Source organism: Aspergillus heteromorphus, assembly GCF_003184545.1.
Source record: "Aspergillus heteromorphus CBS 117.55 chromosome Unknown BO70scaffold_65, whole genome shotgun sequence".
Classification (NCBI taxonomy): domain Eukaryota; kingdom Fungi; phylum Ascomycota; class Eurotiomycetes; order Eurotiales; family Aspergillaceae; genus Aspergillus; species Aspergillus heteromorphus.
The window spans coordinates 11,855-30,881 of NW_020290470.1; the positions used below are offsets into that span (position 1 = coordinate 11,855).

The following is a 19,027-nucleotide window of genomic DNA, read 5'->3' on the forward strand; positions in this document are numbered from 1 at the left end:
AATAAATAAATTTCAAAAAAAGATATTATTAATATATTAATTCTGTTAAGATATTGGGATTACTCTATAGACAATCTCAGAGCAGTAAGCCGCGTAGGGGTTGGTTAGCAAGGTAAGGTAGGTAGATACTACTAGGTAAAGGAGAGGTAAGGTATCCTTTTGTATGGTAATCCTAGAAAATGGTGGCTCGGCCAACCACCGCAACTACATACACTAGTACGGTGTACCTACATACCTAGGCCAATGTTATGAAGACCACACGTCATGTCGAGTACTAGTTTTAAAGAACTGGCAAACTCCTGGGGCTTTCCTACGACTGTTGTTCTGTACCTAGGAGCCAACGGATGTGTAAGGACTTCCGCCGTTTCTTAAGGTACGAAGACCTTAGGTAAGTTAATGTTCCCCCCCCTTCTTTCTATTTTCCCTGGAGTTCTCTGTTGAAGTGCCTAGCTAACTACTAGTACCTTGTAGGTACTAACGCCTGCCGTGGTATTCTTCAGTTCAATTACCATCCTGCCTTCCCTTCCTTTTGACCTCCATAACTGAACACTCCTTGAATATTGGTAATAATAACCAAGAGGAATGGACAACCTGTAATCTGCGAGTTCAATTGCTGGCGACTTTATTATCTATTGAAGAATAAAACGCAAAGGCCAAGTGAACTCGGGGTTGAGACCCAATACGATGTAAACAGGTACCAAAATGGCACCGCAGAACGAGAAAAGCTCTCTCAAGCGCGGCAGGGTACTTGCTTGCTTATCCCCCTACCATTGCTCTCCAAGAACTAATCATGTTATGATCGTGTAGGCTAGCACCGATAACGACTCGCAGCATCTCAAAAAACCACGATGCTCTGAAAGGATTGATTTTCAAAACAAGCCACGAGCCATAGACAATGAGTTGTATTTGCCTACGCCAGTGACCCAAAAGGACTCAACTGCTACAGACGTCATAGAAGAGACGACAACTACACCTAATACTTTCAACCAGATTTCTCCTCGGTATACGCCCTCTAACTCGGAAAACTTCCAGACTAGCCCACCTGCTGGTGATACTCAGGCCCTTTCGCAATTTGTCTATCCCCCCAGAGCATTTGCCGACGAAGTCGAAGATGAAGCCGCAGAGGGCGTCTGGGGCTATTTGATACCGCTTGATGACAAAGTCCAACATGCTCTAGTCTTGAGAAAGCGCGGGAATTGCGAAGAACGCAAGCACCCAGGATCCATGGCTAGGTCCAGAACGGAAGCACGGAATAAAAGCACAGAAATCGCGGACAGACAGGGACCTGTTTCTCAAATACCAGGCGGCTATCTGATAGGGCGCCATCATGAATGTGGTAGGTAATAATTCCAAAAGTGTGGAGCCGGCGTCTAACAAAGAGTGTAGACCTGGTGCTCAACATCCCTACTATTTCAAATCGCCACTTTTTGGTATTCCCAGAAAATAGAAGAGGAGATTCGATCGCAATGTTGGGGGATCTGTCCAGCAATGGTACCTTTGTCAATGACGCAATTGTAGGCCGGAACAAGCATCGTGAACTGGAAGATGGTGATGAGATCACCATTTTAGACGAAGCACGCTTCATTTTCAGATACCCCCGGGCACGAGACACAAACCGTTTCCGTCAACAGTACAGGATTCTGCAACAGCTAGGGAAAGGTCACTTCGCCACTGTCTACCTTTGTGTAGAGCGAGCTACAGGAACACAATATGCCGTGAAGGTGTTTGAGAAACGTTCCAGCGACTCACAGCGCCCACAGACCGATACTTTGCAGCAGGAAGTTGGCCTTTTGATGGGAGTCAGTCATCCGAACCTGCTTTGTCTCAAAGATACCTTTGACGAAAGCGATGGTGTGTATCTTGTTCTGGAGCTTGCTCCAGAAGGCGAGCTTTTCAATGTGATTGTTAGCAGACAGAAATTTACGGAGAGTGAGACCCGTCATATATTCATTCAACTTTTTGAAGGCCTGAAGTATTTGGTAGGTTCTACAACTGTCTCTGTTTTTCCTTCCATCCCCTGTACTGTTCATCAATAACTAAAGCGATTACAGCATGACCGTGGCATCGTTCATCGGGACATAAAACCTGAAAACATCCTTATTGTGGATAAAAGTCTCACAGTCAAACTTGGCGATTTTGGTCTGGCTAAGATCATTGGGGAAGATTCGTTTACAACAACATTGTATGTTATTTCTCCCATGTTATCTGTATGTGTTCCTATTAACATGGTCTTTTCATGAATAGGTGTGGGACACCAAGCTGTGAGTCACTTAATCTGTCTTGCCATTAACTCAAATTAATTTATATCTATTATCTAGATGTTGCACCGGAAATTCTGGAAGATTCACTCCGCCGAAAGTATACCAAGGCTGTGGATATTTGGTCACTTGGAGTTGTGCTATACATTTGCCTTTGTGGATTCCCCCCATTTTCCGATGAGCTATACACATCTGAGCATCCGTACACCCTGGCACAGCAGATAAAGTCCGGGCGGTTCGACTATCCGTCGCCATATTGGGACTCTGTTGGTGACCCAGCTTTGGATTTAATAGACCGAATGCTTAAAGTCGATGTCAACAAGCGAATTACGGTCGACAACTGCCTGGAACACCCGTGGCTTAAAGGAAACTACCCAAGTGCATCTGACAGCACAGAGGGTCTAAGTGGAGCCCTAGAGAGGTTGGACTTCTCTAAACGGAAACTAGCACGTGAAAGGACACTTCTCAGTTATATCAACGATGTTCTGCATGTTGAACAGAAGCAGGGAAGCAGTGCCCCTGTTAGGGTTTTCCACAAAAATGATGCTGGGAAACGTGTTCATAATCACCCAGCTAAGGGTAAACAGCAACGTGAAGCATCTCCCGATGAAAACAGCACCCCTCAACAGTTCCTCAATCTTGGGGAACGGGGCGACCCAGTCCTATTCGAGAATAAGCCGCCGTGCGACCCCAAATGAAAAAGAGTGCTGTTTAGGGTAGTTTTTTTCTCCGACACTAGGCCCCTCGGTATCATGAAATTGTGTGCATGGTTGTAATAGCTTGAGTATGGCGCTCAACTTCGCTATTTTTGCCTGCTGCTAAATGGGCAGGCTTTCCCATGGCACAATGTTTACTCGAGTATATGTGTATTATCACACATAACTTAGAGATTGCATGGATAAATGTAAATTGATTGTTGTAGACTGAAAGCTTAGACACCAATGGCACGGGTAGCGTAGCGCTGTCCTTTTTTTTTTTTTTTTTTTTTTTTTTTTTTTGAGTATCTATTGGAAGAGAGCTCTGGCGGTCGCACACCAGGGCAAGTATGGGATTGGATGAAAACCACTACTACTTTGTAGTACTTGAAGGGTATAATTGAATGCTGTAAGTGGGAAAGGCAGTGGGGGAAATCCGCATAATAGCAAGCACATAGGGGTGTAATCAAGAGACACCCCCTATTGCTACCGCGACACCATCTACTATGTTCCACCTCACATTATTTCATTCAAACATTAGGATCCACTTACACCCCCGTATTAATAATAATAGGGGCTTGACCAACGCCTTGCGGTTGATTCGACGCGCCCTATCTTAACAGGGGTTAGTTAGTATTACCATGTGATTCTTATTTATAGTGCCAAACCTACAGAGTAGTATCTATCTATCTAGTACTATGTACGGAATAATAGCACTAAGATTAATTAGCCTGCAGGCTGAATTCATGAGTGGGTTGGCTAAGCGTAGGCTAACTTGAATAGATATGTACAGGGGTCAGAATAAGAATTCTTTACCTCTATTTTCCTATTTTCCATCTCTCCATAAAACATAATAATGCACAACCCACTCTCTACCTTTTACCCTATACCCTAGTAGCTAGTTAATTCTTAAATAGGCAATTTACTCTATTAATCAGCGGGTGTTGGTCGAACATAATCCCCCCGCGTTCATGCGACGTCTTCTTTCCCAAGGCAGAAAAAGGCGTTAGTCAAACTGAGGGGGCTGTCACCCGAATGTTACTTTGGAGGGGTCCCGGGTGAATAGGACCTGCTAGCAATAAGTCCCTCTCTCTGGAGCAAAGGATACCAATACTGGTAATTTAAATTAAACCTAACCAGATAATCCTGTGAAACAATATTACTCAACTAAAGAGGTGTCGAGATATCCAGATAGGGTGTGATGTTGATATATTTTGATACATCCCCTAATTTACCGATGGCGCAGCAGCTACGGAGTATTAATTTTCCTACTCACCCCTTCATCCCATTTGTCTGGGCCTACCATGATTATTCTAAGAGGTGCCTCTACTGGAGACACTCCTTCTGAGAACATACCCTCTCAACCTGTGTGGACCAGTTCGGTCCTGTTATTGCGCAATTATGGGGTTTCTTGCAATTATTCTTAATGATCTTTACAAATTCTGCTCAGACTTCTCAACACTAGGGATTTTTGGCATTGGATTATTTTCTCTGCTTGCTTTATCTATTACCATTAATATTGTGAAGCAGCTTGTGTTTAAGAACCCTAATGAACCCCCCTTGGTATTTCACTGGCTTCCCTTCATAGGCAGTACCATCAGCTATGGCATGGAACCATATAAATTTTTCTTTGATTGCCGCGCAAAGGTGTGTTTAAACATGTCAATTCACTCTCGGACACTATAGTTGACTAATTTTATTCTAGTATGGTGACATATTTACCTTTGTTCTCCTAGGCAAGAAGACGACAGTTTATCTAGGCACCAGGGGTAATGACTTCATTCTTAATGGGAAATTGCGAGATGTCTGTGCTGAAGAGGTGTATTCCCCGCTTACGACACCTGTATTTGGGCGTCATGTTGTATATGACTGTCCTAATTCCAAACTTATGGAGCAGAAGAAGGTAAGCTCGGTTATGCTGATAAAGCAGTCAATATACATATTAATAAAACTAGTTTGTGAAATTTGGCCTGACGTCTGATGCATTGCGCTCGTACGTACGCTTAATCACTAACGAGGTGGACGATTTTGTCGAGAACTCCGCAGCTTTTCAAGGACCAAACGGTGTTTTCGATGTATGCAAAACAATCGCCGAGATCACCATATACACAGCTTCACGCTCTCTTCAGGGAAAAGAAGTCCGGAACAGATTCGATTCTACATTTGCCGAATTGTACCATGATCTTGACATGGGCTTTGCCCCCATCAATTTCATGCTGCCTTGGGCGCCTCTTCCCCATAACCGGAAGCGCGATGCTGCACAAAGGAAGATGACCGAAACATACATGGAAATCATCAGACAACGTCGTATGGGCGGCAATGAAAAGGACTCGGAAGACATGGTTTGGAATCTTATGTCCTGCTCATACAAAAACGGCACTCCTGTACCCGACGAAGAAATTGCGCATATGATGATTGCTCTACTCATGGCTGGTCAGCATTCTTCTTCGTCTACAGCTTCGTGGATTGTCTTGCAGCTTGCGATGCACCCAGACATCATGGAGGAGCTGTACAGTGAACAAATCCGCGTTCTTGGATCCGACCTTCCTCCTCTTACTTATGAGAACTTACAGAAGCTGGATTTGCATGCTAAAGTGATCAAAGAAACCTTACGCATCCACGCACCCATTCATTCTATAATTCGCGCGGTCAAGAACCCAATGCCTGTTGATGGCACACCATATGTGATTCCAACTTCTCATAACGTCCTTTCCTCGCCTGGTGTCAGTGCAAGGTCGGAGGATTATTTCCCCAATCCTCTTAAATGGAATCCTCACCGTTGGGACGAGACAATCGCAGCCAACGCTGAAGAAGATGAGGAGGAAATTGATTATGGGTATGGTCTCGTTAGCAAAGGAACCAATAGCCCATACCTCCCGTTTGGCGCAGGGCGGCATAGGTGCATTGGTGAACAGTTTGCTTATGTACAGCTTGGTGCAATAACTGCCGCCTTGGTCAGGCTGTTCAAGTTTCGTAATTTGCCAAATTTCAAGGATATCCCGGAAACGGACTACTCGGTGGGTATATTGCTACTATCTTATTTTTTGCAAGGACTAACGCATCGCAGTCTCTCTTCTCTAAACCTGCTGGCAAATCAGTAATTCAATTTGAAAGACGCGCCCCAGTTACAAATTCACGATAGCCCGTCTTTCATTATTCCATAAAGCTTGTGGCTATCTAAGCATGATTGCTACTCAAAACCTGTTGAGTAGTACGATATGATTGGCTTACAATGACAGTCCCATGGCTTCTGGTTTGAAGGGTTTCGGTGTCCGGCTTCCACTTCTTGAAAATAATGACTGCCTGTCCGATATATGTATGTATAATAATGAGTTGGAGGTTTAGTGTACCTTCTTTAAGATCTGCTTATGTTTACAATGCTCTTCAATAAATGTATTTTCATGAGATTTGCAACCTAGCAAGGACATGATCCTCATCTGTCTCGGGCTCTCCAGTTGTCATATTGTTTTTAAGTTTATTCCCGATCTCGAATATGACCCAACTAGAATTGTTTGTGACGCAAATATAGTACATGTGAGAATATATGCTATCCGCTTCAAGATCCAAAAAGAGCAAACAAGCAGGTCGGCATGTACTCCATCTTGCTTTGCCCTTCCGTCAAATCTCTTTCTTTCTCTCCTCGCTCCTTTTCTTGGCCCGGACTTCAGCGCGCCTCCTCTCACCACCATCCACTTTGTGACCTAGCTTGTCTTCCCACATGCCCTCTTGGACCTTGATTAAGGCCGCACGACCATTTGAGCCTTTAATCGGCTGAAGGAAGGGACCCTGAATAAATGATCCGTGGTTGATTTTCATGTGTGCGAACTTTTTGAGTGGCTTCGAAGGATCGTAGGTAAAATCGGTTGCATCTGGTAGGACGTTGACGACAACTCTTCTCATTCCCGGCGACAAAGTGGCCGAAGCAGTCAATGGGCGTGGTGCATCCTTTTCCGATTTTGAATGCTTGAGCTCAAACGGAACCTCAACAACTCGGAGCTGCGCAACGCCGTCGACCACGGTTTCCAGATCCCCACCAGGTCCATATAACCCACTCCTGAACTTCTCTCTTTTGCGCAGGAGATATCGCCGCTGGCGCGCGGGCTCAATTCCCAGTTCCCGAAGTTCTGGGGAACTCAGGTTGAAAAGACTTTCCCATGAAGGCAGTTTGCTCGCATACTTGGACATTCCACGACCAATTAGAGAAAGAAAAGTCTGGACATCGGGAACAAAAGGTGTCGGGGATGGCGCAGAAGCGCCACGCGTGTCTTTATGGAAGTTTCGCAAAAGCTGACTGCTGATAGTAAAGGGCTTTGTAACTTGCAGGGACAAGCGGTGCGAGCTTCGCATCGCCATGGTGGGCTAGGCTATTCCTGTGACTTCACAAGATAACAGATGCTGTGTTAGAGCCAGTGATCACTTGAATGCTATCAAATTCTCTGGGAGGGATGATGAAGAATCAAATGCGCGGAATTATACAACACCGTCGGCCTCTTCACTGTTGATGGTTATAATGGGACTTGGTGTGGACTGAAGTGTCTTGGTTCGGACCTGAGAAATTTCGGTGATATTGGCCTGTCTTTATTGCCGGGATCAACAAAACTCCGAAGGTCAACTTGCTGTAACAACAGCAACACAATAATACCACTGGGTTGGTCGACCTATCTATCAGCCTCGCACCTTGAATAATCTATGGAAGTTTCCTGTCACCAGATCTCATTATACAGAGGTTACGGTAGCAGAGGCATTTTTGTATGAAAATTACAGCAGTCTTTTCTTCCCACCCTCTGATCGAATGTGTCTAAGCAAGTAATGGCGGTCTCACCCTCAGTTCCCCATGCCCAAACGGTTGCAATCTCAAGTCCTACTACAACCAGCAGACTGGGGAAGAATCTTCCCATGACCAACTCTCCCAGTAAGAGGAAGAAAACCCCCCTTTCGCCCCAATCTATGCAGACCCCAGACCGTGAAATCACGGAACAATTGAACGACGATGTGAGGCAAAAATATGTCAAGGGTAAAACGCACCTATCTCTTATATAACATAATTGTTAACTCCTTTTCTCATCATAACCATTTCCAAGAAAGATAGGCTTTCTAATAATCATTTTGCAGATAAAAAGCTGGGAGAGGGTACCTATGCCGTAGTATTTCTCGGCCACCTTAGAAACGATCCGTCATCTTTCGTTGCGATAAAGAAGATCAAAGTCAATGCTGAATACAAAGATGGGCTTTCCATGGACGCTATCCGTGAAGTCAAGTACTTGCAAGAACTTTCTCATCCAAGTATAATTGCACTCCACGATGTCTTCTCTTCCAAAGATCAGAACCTCAATCTCGTCTTAGAGTATCTGCCGCGTGGTGATCTGGAAATGCTCATCAGGGATAGTCATATTCATTACGGTGCCGCCGACGTCAAGGCTTGGATGGGTATGCTTGGCAGAGGCGTCTGGTTTTGCCACGAAAATTTCATTTTGCATCGGGATATCAAACCCAATAACCTACTTATCGCTGCTGACGGGGAGGTCAAACTGGCGGACTTTGGTCTGGCCAGATCGTTCGCTGATCCCTATCTTAACATGACTCACCAGGTAATTACACGTTGGTATCGACCTCCGGAGCTGCTGTTTGGTGCGCGACAATACTCTGGTGCAGTCGATGTTTGGTCAATGGGAATGGTTTTCGCGGAACTTCTTCTCAGGGTCCCATTTGTTGCAGGAAACTCTGATCTGGATCAGATCTCAAAGATTTGTGAAGCTTTCGGGACACCGAATGAAGAAAACTGGCCAGGGGTAACCCGATTACCCAACTATATCCCCGCGGATTTGAATCACATTTCCCCGTTACAAGGTCGGGATTTCTTTCTCAGGCAGTTTCCAACAGCTGGGCCTGTTGGCGCAGACCTCCTCATGTCTATGTGTACTTTGGATCCAAAAAAAAGGAACACTGCCTTCGGGATTCTTCAACACGGATGGTGGCTTACAGAGCCGAAGCCAACCCAAAAGCAAGATCTTCCAAAAAAATCCGGCGGCACTAAGAAAATGGGTGATGATTTGACTAGACGAGGTGGGGAACTTGATGACGCCCCTTTTAAAAATGCTGCCCGGCAGTTAGATTTCGACATTGCTAGAGACTAGCTCACGGATATACTATCAGATCCGGGGCATTCATCGCCTCCTACTTACAGCGGATGCCACTGTCAGGGATGTCAAGGCAACGTATGGTTAACAGAACGCAGTCAGTGTGAATGGTTCACATCCAAATAATGGAAAAGTCAGTCAAATATACCGCTGCTTTTTGAATTAGTGGCATGTACTACCTTACCTATGACAAGAAGGGGTGCACAGGGGCGGGCGGTTGATTGAGTAGAAGTACGACCCATTTATTTATTACTTCGGGAAGGTATCTACCAAGGTACAACAGGTACTCCGTACGGAGTACCTAATACTAGCTACTATCTACCGAGTAGTAAGTAGCATGTAGATCCTACTGATAGTAAGGAGTACGGAGTAAGCCGACCTACCTTCATGTAAATAGGGTGGTGGTGGTGGTGGTGGTGTTAAAACCAGTGCTTAACATCCTCCGGTGCGGACACATATACTAGTATGGAGGAATATGTTTTTCAATAACATGAGGAAGACTTCTTTAGTTTCTCCCATTTAAAAAATAAAGAGAAGAGAGGGGGTAGCCTAATTGCTTGTTGGGCCCATAAACAAGCGGTATGTTGACACATAGGTACGACTACTGTGTCCGCGGATACCGAGAAGCCTTTAGGATAAGAAAAGAGGTGTTGCGCGTGGAACTAGATACTGATCTGTTTGACCCCGGCTGAGTCAGCGGCCAACCAACGAATTTAGGAGGTGCCGTGCAGTGCACCAGCTCCACAACTCCGTACCTAATACATGCTAGTGTGCCTTCTATTACTCCGTACTGTATCGAGCATCCATAGTACTACTACATACCTTCAAGGAGGTATGTACTTATCTATGCATGTGACTAAGTACTACTTACTATATGAGGCTCTGAGGTTTAAAAGCTGTTGCCCAATCACTGTACCCAGTGCAACTTAGACGTGACTTGGTAAATGCCCTGGCTAATTACAGATAGCCGTGGTATATGTGACTGCCAGCAATAAGCTACCAATGATATCGTTGCTCTTCTACCCAGCGTTTATCGTAAGTTACTGCACCACGTTCCTCCCACAGGGGCCAGCCACTATCCGTCCCGCACGGGACTAAAGGTTAAAAGACCGGCCCTTGGAGGCCCTTTAACCCAACGCCTCGCTTTCGAATGTTGCACACTCTGCTTGAATAGATAATTCGCTCGTCCCCTGTTTGTGCTTATATCCCTTCAGAGGTGAACACCCATATTACTGGGAGATTTTTGGATCTCGCGTTGCAGTCACAGCCCTGACAGGTTGCCGATGCTCATGTGAGTTCAATGAGCAGAGTTGTCTTCCATACCGATTCTTCCCCTCCCCGGTACGCTTCTTTTTCCCTTTCCCTACATCCCATCAACAAAGAGACTTCTGCAAGCGGCACAAGTCTCAGCCGCAGTAAATGCTATGGGGCTTCGCTCGTTCAAGTCTAACTTCTTTCCGTGGCTCTGCCCTATCCCTTCTTGGCTTGTCTAATCGAATCTTGTTCTTGTAGCTTGTCTATATCAATTTCGAGAGTTTAAACTCACTCACACGGATGGCCACCACAAAGCGCACGCGATAAGACGTCGGGGTCCATTAATCTGCAAATACCAAAGTAACCTCGCCGATTCGTGAGATGTCGACCCAACCGCAATCGTCACGGACCGCCACAAACTCTTCGGCTGGGCCCGGTCCTAAATATCCAGTTCCAAAGTCCAGGAAAAGCCTACACATGCCGTCTGAAACATCGAGGGCACTGTCTCCATCTCAGATATCTCTCAAAACACGCACTCCTTCAAGTCCTAGGCCAAGCCTTAGCAAACCACTGTCGTCTGCCTCAATAACCTACAACGCCGCGTCGAGCACTGCTACCGGCCCCAGAGTCTCGAGCAGCCCTGATGGATCTCTGCGGAGAACCATCAGCATCGCAGCCTTTCCCCAACCGCCCAAGGCAGGCAGCCGTTTGTCTACTGCATCTTCGACTGTGGGCGTGAATTCTTCTGGGAGTGTAAAAGCTAGGAAAAGCTCACGCCTAAGCACTGAAACGACCAATAGCTGCCGAAGTTCCAAGACAGCCTCGCTACTGGGTGGTGCTGGGGATATTAAACCTGTTATATCTGCCGAAACCCGAGACATGGATGCCTCGCCCCCGCAAAGCAGAAGCTCATCTGCACAAGAATCTTACTCAACAAGTGCGACAACCTTCGAGGACGCGGATGAAGGAGTTAGCATGTCCAAGTCGAATCACAAGCTGAAAGAGACCAAAGGTAACGTTATTGTCAGCGTTCGAGTGCGTCCTGATGCGGCCGGAGTCGACAATACAAAGACAGCCGAATGGGCCGTAGATGGGCGGCGTGGCCTCATCTCTTACAACGGTAAAGAAGGTGGTGATTATCTCTACGGTAAGGGCGTTCATAACCACTGAACTTAAGAAACCCTCACTTACTCCTCGCCGTTTCTCTCTCTAGATAACGTGTTCTCCGCTCATGAACATAACGCTAAAGTTTACGATGCTGCCGCCAAACGCCTAGTGAGGCGGGTAATGGAAGGATATCATGGTACTGTCTTTGCATACGGTATGACTGGTACGGGCAAGACATTTTCCATGCAAGGAACCGCAACATCACCGGGGGTGATTCCGTTAGCAATAACGGACATTTTCTCTTTTATAAGGGAAACACCACATCGAGAATTTTTGTTGCGTGTCAGCTATCTAGAGATTTATAACGAAAAGATCAATGATCTGCTTTCAGCATCGACTTCCAATGGGCCAGCGACCTCTCAACAGGAGGAAATCAAGTTGCGCGAAGACAGCAAAAGAGGCGTGTATGCAACCCCTTTGAAAGAAGAGATTGTCCAGAGCCCGACGCAGCTTCTGCGCGTGATAGCGAGAGGCGATCATGCTAGAAGAACCGGCAGCACGCAGTTCAACTCTCGCAGCTCTCGAAGTCACGCCGTTGTTCAAATTGTTGTGGAAAGCCGAGAGCGAGTACCTGCTGGGGTTTCTCAGGACAGACGATCAGGCTTGGTCCCAGGTGGAGTCAGAGTGTCCACACTGAGCCTCATTGACCTTGCTGGATCAGAGCGTGCTGCTGACGATAAGGAGCGCCGTACTGAAGGTGCGCATATAAATAAGAGCTTGCTTACTTTGGGCACAATTATCTCCAAACTGTCAGAGGCCAGAGATAGGAATGGCAATACTACTGATAGAGAGGGAAAGCATTTGCCATATCGAGACAGCAAACTCACAAGACTGCTTCAACCTGCCTTGTCAGGAAATTCCTTGGTCAGCATACTTTGCACTATCCAATTGGGTGGTGTAGCCAAGTCACACTCCGGCGAAACCCTCAACACCCTGAAGTTTGCAGCTCGGGCCAAGAACAGCATAGTTAGCCATGCCAAACGAGCAGAAGAGGCATTCGGCAGTGGCGGAGGTGATGGAGGAAGCCGGGTTCTGCTGGAACGGTATCGTATGGAAATTCAGACGCTGCGTAACCAGTTAGAGAGTCAGACCGAAGCCCAAGTTGAGAAAGAGCTCAGGCTTGAAGAACAACAATTCGAAAAAGAAGCACAGGCACGTCATGAAGAGCAAATGCTTGAAATGCAACTTGCTCGGACGGCACTAAAGGAAAGGATTGAACACTTAAATCGTCTCATACTGTGTTCAAAGTCTACCGGCGTGAATACCCATGGAAGCGTATCCGCTCTTGGTCGACTCTCTAGGATGTCAGCCATCGAAACTGGATCTCGATCTTTACGTTCTTCAATCAGTCAGTCAACTTTGGGTGCATACGGGCACTCTTCATTTCGACCTATCTCCTTCCTTTCCGTCAACAGTAATGAGCCTTCCGGAAATCTGGTCTTTTCTAGCGGGCATGAAGAAGAGGAATTCATCGGGGAATTCGCCGACGGCAAGGCAAGCGCTCAGAGACAGATTGCAGCCCTCCAGGATGACCTCAACGACAAAAATCGCTACATTGCCACACTGGAGAGACGTCTTCTGCAAGCACGGCGTTCTAGTCATTCCCGGATGTCTATAGGGATGAAGCCTGGAAATATCAATTCTGATTCGGCCGATCTTACGTCTTTGCTGAGGGAAAAGGACATCGAAATCAATGATCTTCGTCTGCAGCTGGATGACAAAGACCGCATGCTCACCGCCCTTCGTTCTGCTGCTCGACATCGCGATGCCGCACATTCCACAACTGATGCATTTGTTTCCGAGGCGAAAGATAAACTTGAATGCCAGCCTTCGCGCGATGCCGAATATTCACCAGCTTATGATTTGCCTCTTGGTCTTTCCTCCCCCCCAAAAGTGGGAGATTCGGAGGGAAATGAGCGAAACATAGACGATGACGTATCGCGTATCCTTGATGAGATGATTCAAGATCGTGTTGAGAGTGGCCATTTGATCAAAGGCTCCCGTGGAAGCGTTCGAATTGCTACGGAAAGTCGACGGACATCTGAATCAATGGCTGATGTTTTGGGTTTGAGCACGGGTGCTGCAGATCTGGCGAGATCTCTTCAAGGTCCTCAATATACATAGGATCCTCTCTATATCTTTTTGTCTATTTCCTTCTTGACATGCGTCCCCTTCGATTGCTCTTCTGCTGTTGCGGCTTACGCGGGTCATGTTATTTCATGTCGCCCTTGCTATGTTCTATTTTCTTGCTTCTACGCGTACTTATAGTCTGCTCCCCCTGAACCCGCCCAAATATCCCTGTTTATGCCTCGGTTATGATTCGCTCACCCCCCCCCAATTTTTTCTTTTTTTATTTTTTTTCTCTTCGACAATACCCTTCTTGTGTGACCTAGATACCCGGATTTTATTTCTTGACCCTTTGCCTCACCCTGTTTTTCCATCGAACTCATCTTATATCATTTTTGATAATGAACTAACGAAGGCAACATGGGCGCCAAAAGACTGTCGTTTGTTAACATCCTCCGTGTCAAATCTTCACTGATGTATTAGAATCAATCCCAGAGGACATGGTACGTTCGACTTGGCCGCTCTAAAGCGATCGTGCGCAGAACAGCCATCATTATGCCATTTAGGGTGTTAGAAATCACAGTTCTTCCAAGGATTGCCACAGTAAGACACAGTTATATGTGAGATGATGCCCCGAGTTAGTTGAAGCTTAGGCTACATTGTTTTGCTATCGTCTTGCTACTTGTAAATTAATAGACACTTTATTGATCACCTGAAGCCACTAGTAAGGCAAGCTTAATTTTCTTCTCCACGAATGCAATACTCATCTGCGCAATTAGGAATGGGAAGAGCATAATGAAATTGGACCTGCAATAATAAACATGTCTCTGCCAGTTCTCAAGTTGTTACGCCTTCATTCCTGAGACTCAAGCTGTCATTAGAGGTTGTATACCTAGGTCCCACTTCCAGTCAGCCCCTACATAAAAATCCGAAAACTATGGGACAATGTATATTCATAATTCACATCCACGTCGTCATTTTTTTCTTTGATATCCTTTCATTCAAGCAACAATCTCAATTTCTGATGTTCTATCTTTGGCGTATACATCTTTCCATTCTTCCCACAACCTTTCCAGCTCCTGGACATACAAGGTATGGAGATGATTGATGTATTCATCATTGATCTTGCCCCTATCATGTTGCTGTATAACCCGAATTGGACGACCAACCACAATGTTCAACGGTCGACGATATGGCATCAACCCCACATCATAATTAAATACGCCTCGTGCATGGAATAATGGGATGGTGAATCCCATTATACTCTTGACCAGCATCTGAAGTTTGTGTATGAGGGGGTGATTTTCAGAACGAACTTGTTCATACAAATCATTTTCACCGAATGCCAAAACTGGTACGAGATCAGCGCCTGTGTGAATAGCCAACTTTATAAAGCCCTTACGCCTTTTGAGCACAAGGCGCAAGGTGTTTGGGAGGGCATCAAGTGACTCGCGTGCACCGCCTATAACAATGGTAATAGCGCGGCCCATCCCCTCGCCATCTATGCCACCATTGGTGAGCAGGTTCTCACATGAGTCACGCGAAACACTGGCAATTCCCATGGCAAGTGCATATTCCCTGTAAAGGGGAATTCGAAAATTTGAGTCAAGGGTAAGCAGTGTATTTGTAATTCCTGGAAAGAGCCTTGAGAACCCAAGAGCTTCGGTCGCAAACGCTGCGAACGCGCCATGGGATATTATTCCATGAGGGTGATATCCAAATATATATTTCCGAGTAGGAAGAAGAGGTTCCGAGCGATGCAACTGAGCTGGAAAGTATGATGCATATATTGACCACACACCAAGTGAACGTAACAAGTTACACCGGCCACTCAGACTTCCTGATGTAGCTGCAGTTGAGAAAAGTGAGGTGTAAACCAGATAAGGCAGAAGAAGAGGCCAGAATAGAGGAATTGCACAGGTGAAAAAGAAAACCGTTAGAAAGATCGCTATTGTGAGGGTGTGGCATAGAACCACAAAAGTCTGCAAGCGGCGCTCCAGGCCAATATTGAGCGGTGCCCAACGAATACTGGGCTGCATGTTAGCCATGGAGATTTTTTTTTTTAAAAAAAAAAAAAAAAGTGCCCACGGCCTTGAGTACTTACCTTGTCTCCCTGCGTTCCTTTAACTGTTCGCGAGGAGGGTGAGGCCCGATACTACTAGGGTGCACAGATGTGTTTTTCTCGTATTGTGACCCTGCCTGCCCTCGGAGCCTCTCCAAGAAGCCTTTGGCAGGCGTATGCTGGTGCGCCGCATTTTGTCGGTTTTCTAGAACAGCAGGGGTTGAAGTACTGGAGGCCAGCATCCGTGAATCAGACATATAGACCACTAGGTTGCAGAGTCCAGGCGGGTGTATGTTGGTGCTAAAGTTGGTTTTTATGTTTATGGTTGAATCAAGACCGTCTCAACGGAGAGGTTGGTCAGTGGACATGAGCCTGAGTCTCGCTGGGCCGACACAAAAGGATCCCTACAAACTTGGTGATTAGCCTAGCATTAGAATTGTCGATGGCACTGGGAGTAGACCATGGAAGAAATGTATCTTCCTACCTCCTTGGATGGATAACTTCGCTTCTGACAATACATAAACTGTAGGTACGGAGTAGATACGCAAAATTTTTGATATATGCTACTACAGAGAACAAAGCACTTAATATAATTGGACAACAAACCACCGGGACAACAAGCCGCGGCGGTTGGCCGCTCCGCCTATCTAAATATAATAATTAATTTAAAATAAAGCAATTTAATACTATACAGATAATATATATATAGAATTAGACTAGATATTAATTTTTCTGAATATTTAAAATAATTATAATCTTTTTTATTACAGTTACTGTAGTAAAATAATTAATATTAAGTGTTTTACGTAATCTATTTTTATATAATTCTTATATTTTTTAAGTAATTAAATATATAGCATAGCTATCTAAAGTATCTTTTTTTATAAAAAATATTTTAAAATTTTTCTCTTATTCTTATTTCTTTCTATATTAATTTATTATATAAAATTAATTTAATTCTTATTAAAATATTATAATATTTTATATTATTGTTTTCATCTTTTTACTTATCTTTTTAAGTAGTTGAATGATAATAAATAATAATAATCCTGTTTTTTATAATGTTTTAATCTTTTCTTTTTAATAATTTAATTAATAAAGAGTTAAAGATATTTTTCTAAAATATATAGATTAATTAGATAATAATATTAAAAATAAAAAAGATATTATATTCTTTAATATCTTAAGATTTTAAAATACTCTTTTTAAATTATATAATAAAAGATCTATTATAGCAAAGTCTTGCTTTTTATTTTTTATATTAAAGTTTTTAGAATTTTTTTTATAATAATATAAAAAGAAAATTTTATATAATAGATATTTTTATTAGCTGTGTCTTGAATTTAATGGCTGTATAAAATCTTTAGTAATATAAAATAAATAATATTGAATAATTAAAATTTATAAGATAAATAAAATAATATATATAAAAAGATACTTAATCTTTCTTTATAAAATTAATTAAGTTTATAATTAAATAACTTTTATAATCATTACGAATAAAAAAAATTAATATTAATTTACTAATTACTGTTTTTAAGACTATATATATATTAAAATATCGAAATTAGTTAAAAGCAAGACTACTATTTATTTATTCATTATTATTATTATTAATACTAATTTATTAATTATTAAAAATGGCTTTCAACTACTTCTTCTACTATATTTTATCTATAAAAATAATATATAAAAATAGTATAATTTCTGCTGCGCTGAATATAATAACTAAAGTAATCTATTTATAATTTTCAGATTATATAAATCTTATATTAATTGTATAGTATTTAGTATTATAAATAATTTTTATAAATAAAATTACTTTTATTTAAAATCTTACTTTTTTATATTATAAATATTATATTTAAAAATCCTATACTTTAATATAATATTTTTAATTAATTTAAATTATTAATTTATAATACTGAGATTCCTGAATTTTATCTATTCATAATTAAAATATTAAGTATATTTTAACTTTAATTTAATTTAATAATTACTAATAAATATATCATTTTTAATATTTTCTAATCTTAATTTTAATATCAGAAGAATCTCTGTAAAATATTATATTTTTATAATAATAAATAAATAATCTTAAAGAGTGGCTATATCTGATTATTATATCTTAACCTAATCTTAACTATAATCTGATAATTAGATTAAGACATAAAAATTCTCTTAACTATATAGTTAAGAATAGATTAAGATTAAAAGATTCTTTTAATTAATCTTAATTATAAATTAGAAAAATTAAATATAATTAAAAGATTAATAATTATCAGTTAATTAATAATTTATATAAACTTTTTATAGATATAATATATCAGAAATAATCTATTTCAAATTATTATATTATCTAAATAAGATATTAATTAGATTAATTAATAATTATTAATTTTCTTTTATTTTTTAATTAGCAGTCAGCAGCCAGCAGTCTAGTAGATTTTATATTAGACTTATATAATTTATAAATAATATTAAAAATCTAAATATAATAAAATTAGATTATTAAAAGAATATCTAAATTATTATTTAAGCTATTCTTTAATATATATTATATATTCTGATTAATAATTATACTAATAAAAAGATTTTATAAAAGCTATTTATAAGTCTAAAATTATGTAAAAAAAACTTTTATAAATCGCTTTTAAAGAATCCTGCAGTAATCTTATATTTAATTAAAGTCAGAAATATTTTTCAATCTAGACTTATTTAATAATTAATTATAATTAATATATATCTATTACCTAGAAATTTTAATAATAGCTAAATATATATATTTCTTCATAATTTTAAAAAATACTCTTTAATCTATATTTAATTAAAAAAAATAGATATTTAAAAGAATATTAAAACAGTAAGGTTAATTATTTATTTAAATTAAATATATTTAATAATTCAGAACAGCAGGCGGTATATAATAAATAATAAATAATAATAAAAAAATATAATATTTAATTAAAATAATTTTTTTATTATAAACAGTAGAGATCTAGAGATATTATAATAAATATTAATAATAATAATTTATTAAAGAATCCAGAAATCTTATATAAAAATAAAATTCTGAAATTAATATATATAAGAATATAGCCAATAATTATATATCTGTAATAAGTCTTTATTTAATATTTATTTAATAATTTATTCAGAAAGATATTAAAATATTACTTATTTTGTATAGTTTTTATAAAAATAATAGCTTATAGAACTAGTCCTAAAGTTATTAATTATTAAATATTATAGAATAATATATAAGTATATTATAAGACTGTAATCTAGGAGAGTTGTTGTTACTAAGCCAAAAGACTAATATTATCTGCAGTTATCTACAGATTCTTAGAATCTTATATATATACTTAGATATATTTAGAAAAAGAT

The 19,027-nt window shown here is 41.3% G+C and overlaps 4 protein-coding genes across 4 annotated transcripts; 2 read left to right on the plus strand and 2 right to left on the minus strand.

Moving 5' to 3' along the window:
* Positions 1-211: 211 nt before the first annotated feature.
* Positions 212-6,399, plus strand: BO70DRAFT_391058 (serine/threonine protein kinase chk2). The gene is made up of 13 exons (XM_025546206.1): positions 212-388; positions 472-744; positions 808-1,336; positions 1,387-1,979; positions 2,052-2,182; positions 2,245-2,261; positions 2,319-2,940; positions 2,998-3,018; positions 3,754-3,854; positions 4,332-4,600; positions 4,659-4,856; positions 4,909-5,970; positions 6,021-6,399. The coding sequence occupies exons 2-13, from the start codon at positions 703-705 to the stop codon at positions 6,093-6,095; spliced, it is 3,660 nt and encodes a 1,219-aa protein (XP_025394250.1). The 5' UTR covers positions 212-388; positions 472-702; the 3' UTR covers positions 6,096-6,399.
* BO70DRAFT_391061 (mitochondrial 37S ribosomal protein mS41) lies at positions 6,360-7,486 on the minus strand. Its single transcript, XM_025546207.1, has one exon. It carries the CDS (start codon positions 7,304-7,306, stop codon positions 6,572-6,574), a length of 735 nt encoding a protein of 244 aa, XP_025394251.1. The 5' UTR covers positions 7,307-7,486; the 3' UTR covers positions 6,360-6,571.
* A 276-nt stretch (positions 7,487-7,762) lies between these two features.
* BO70DRAFT_375187 (putative kinesin family protein (KipA)) lies at positions 7,763-13,635 on the plus strand (the record flags this gene model as incomplete). The annotated part of the gene is made up of 7 exons (XM_025545014.1): positions 7,763-7,967; positions 8,066-8,742; positions 9,417-9,418; positions 9,668-9,669; positions 9,920-9,922; positions 11,222-11,491; positions 11,558-13,635. 7 exons carry the CDS (start codon positions 7,763-7,765, stop codon positions 13,633-13,635), a joined length of 3,237 nt encoding a protein of 1,078 aa, XP_025394252.1.
* Positions 13,636-14,364: 729 nt separating this feature from the next.
* BO70DRAFT_347123 (diacylglycerol acyltransferase type 2A) lies at positions 14,365-16,180 on the minus strand. Its single transcript, XM_025541574.1, has 3 exons — positions 16,125-16,180; positions 15,683-16,044; positions 14,365-15,606 (listed from the first exon to the last, which is right to left on the minus strand). The coding sequence occupies exons 2-3, from the start codon at positions 15,895-15,897 to the stop codon at positions 14,580-14,582; spliced, it is 1,242 nt and encodes a 413-aa protein (XP_025394253.1). The 5' UTR covers positions 15,898-16,044; positions 16,125-16,180; the 3' UTR covers positions 14,365-14,579.
* Positions 16,181-19,027: the final 2,847 nt, after the last annotated feature.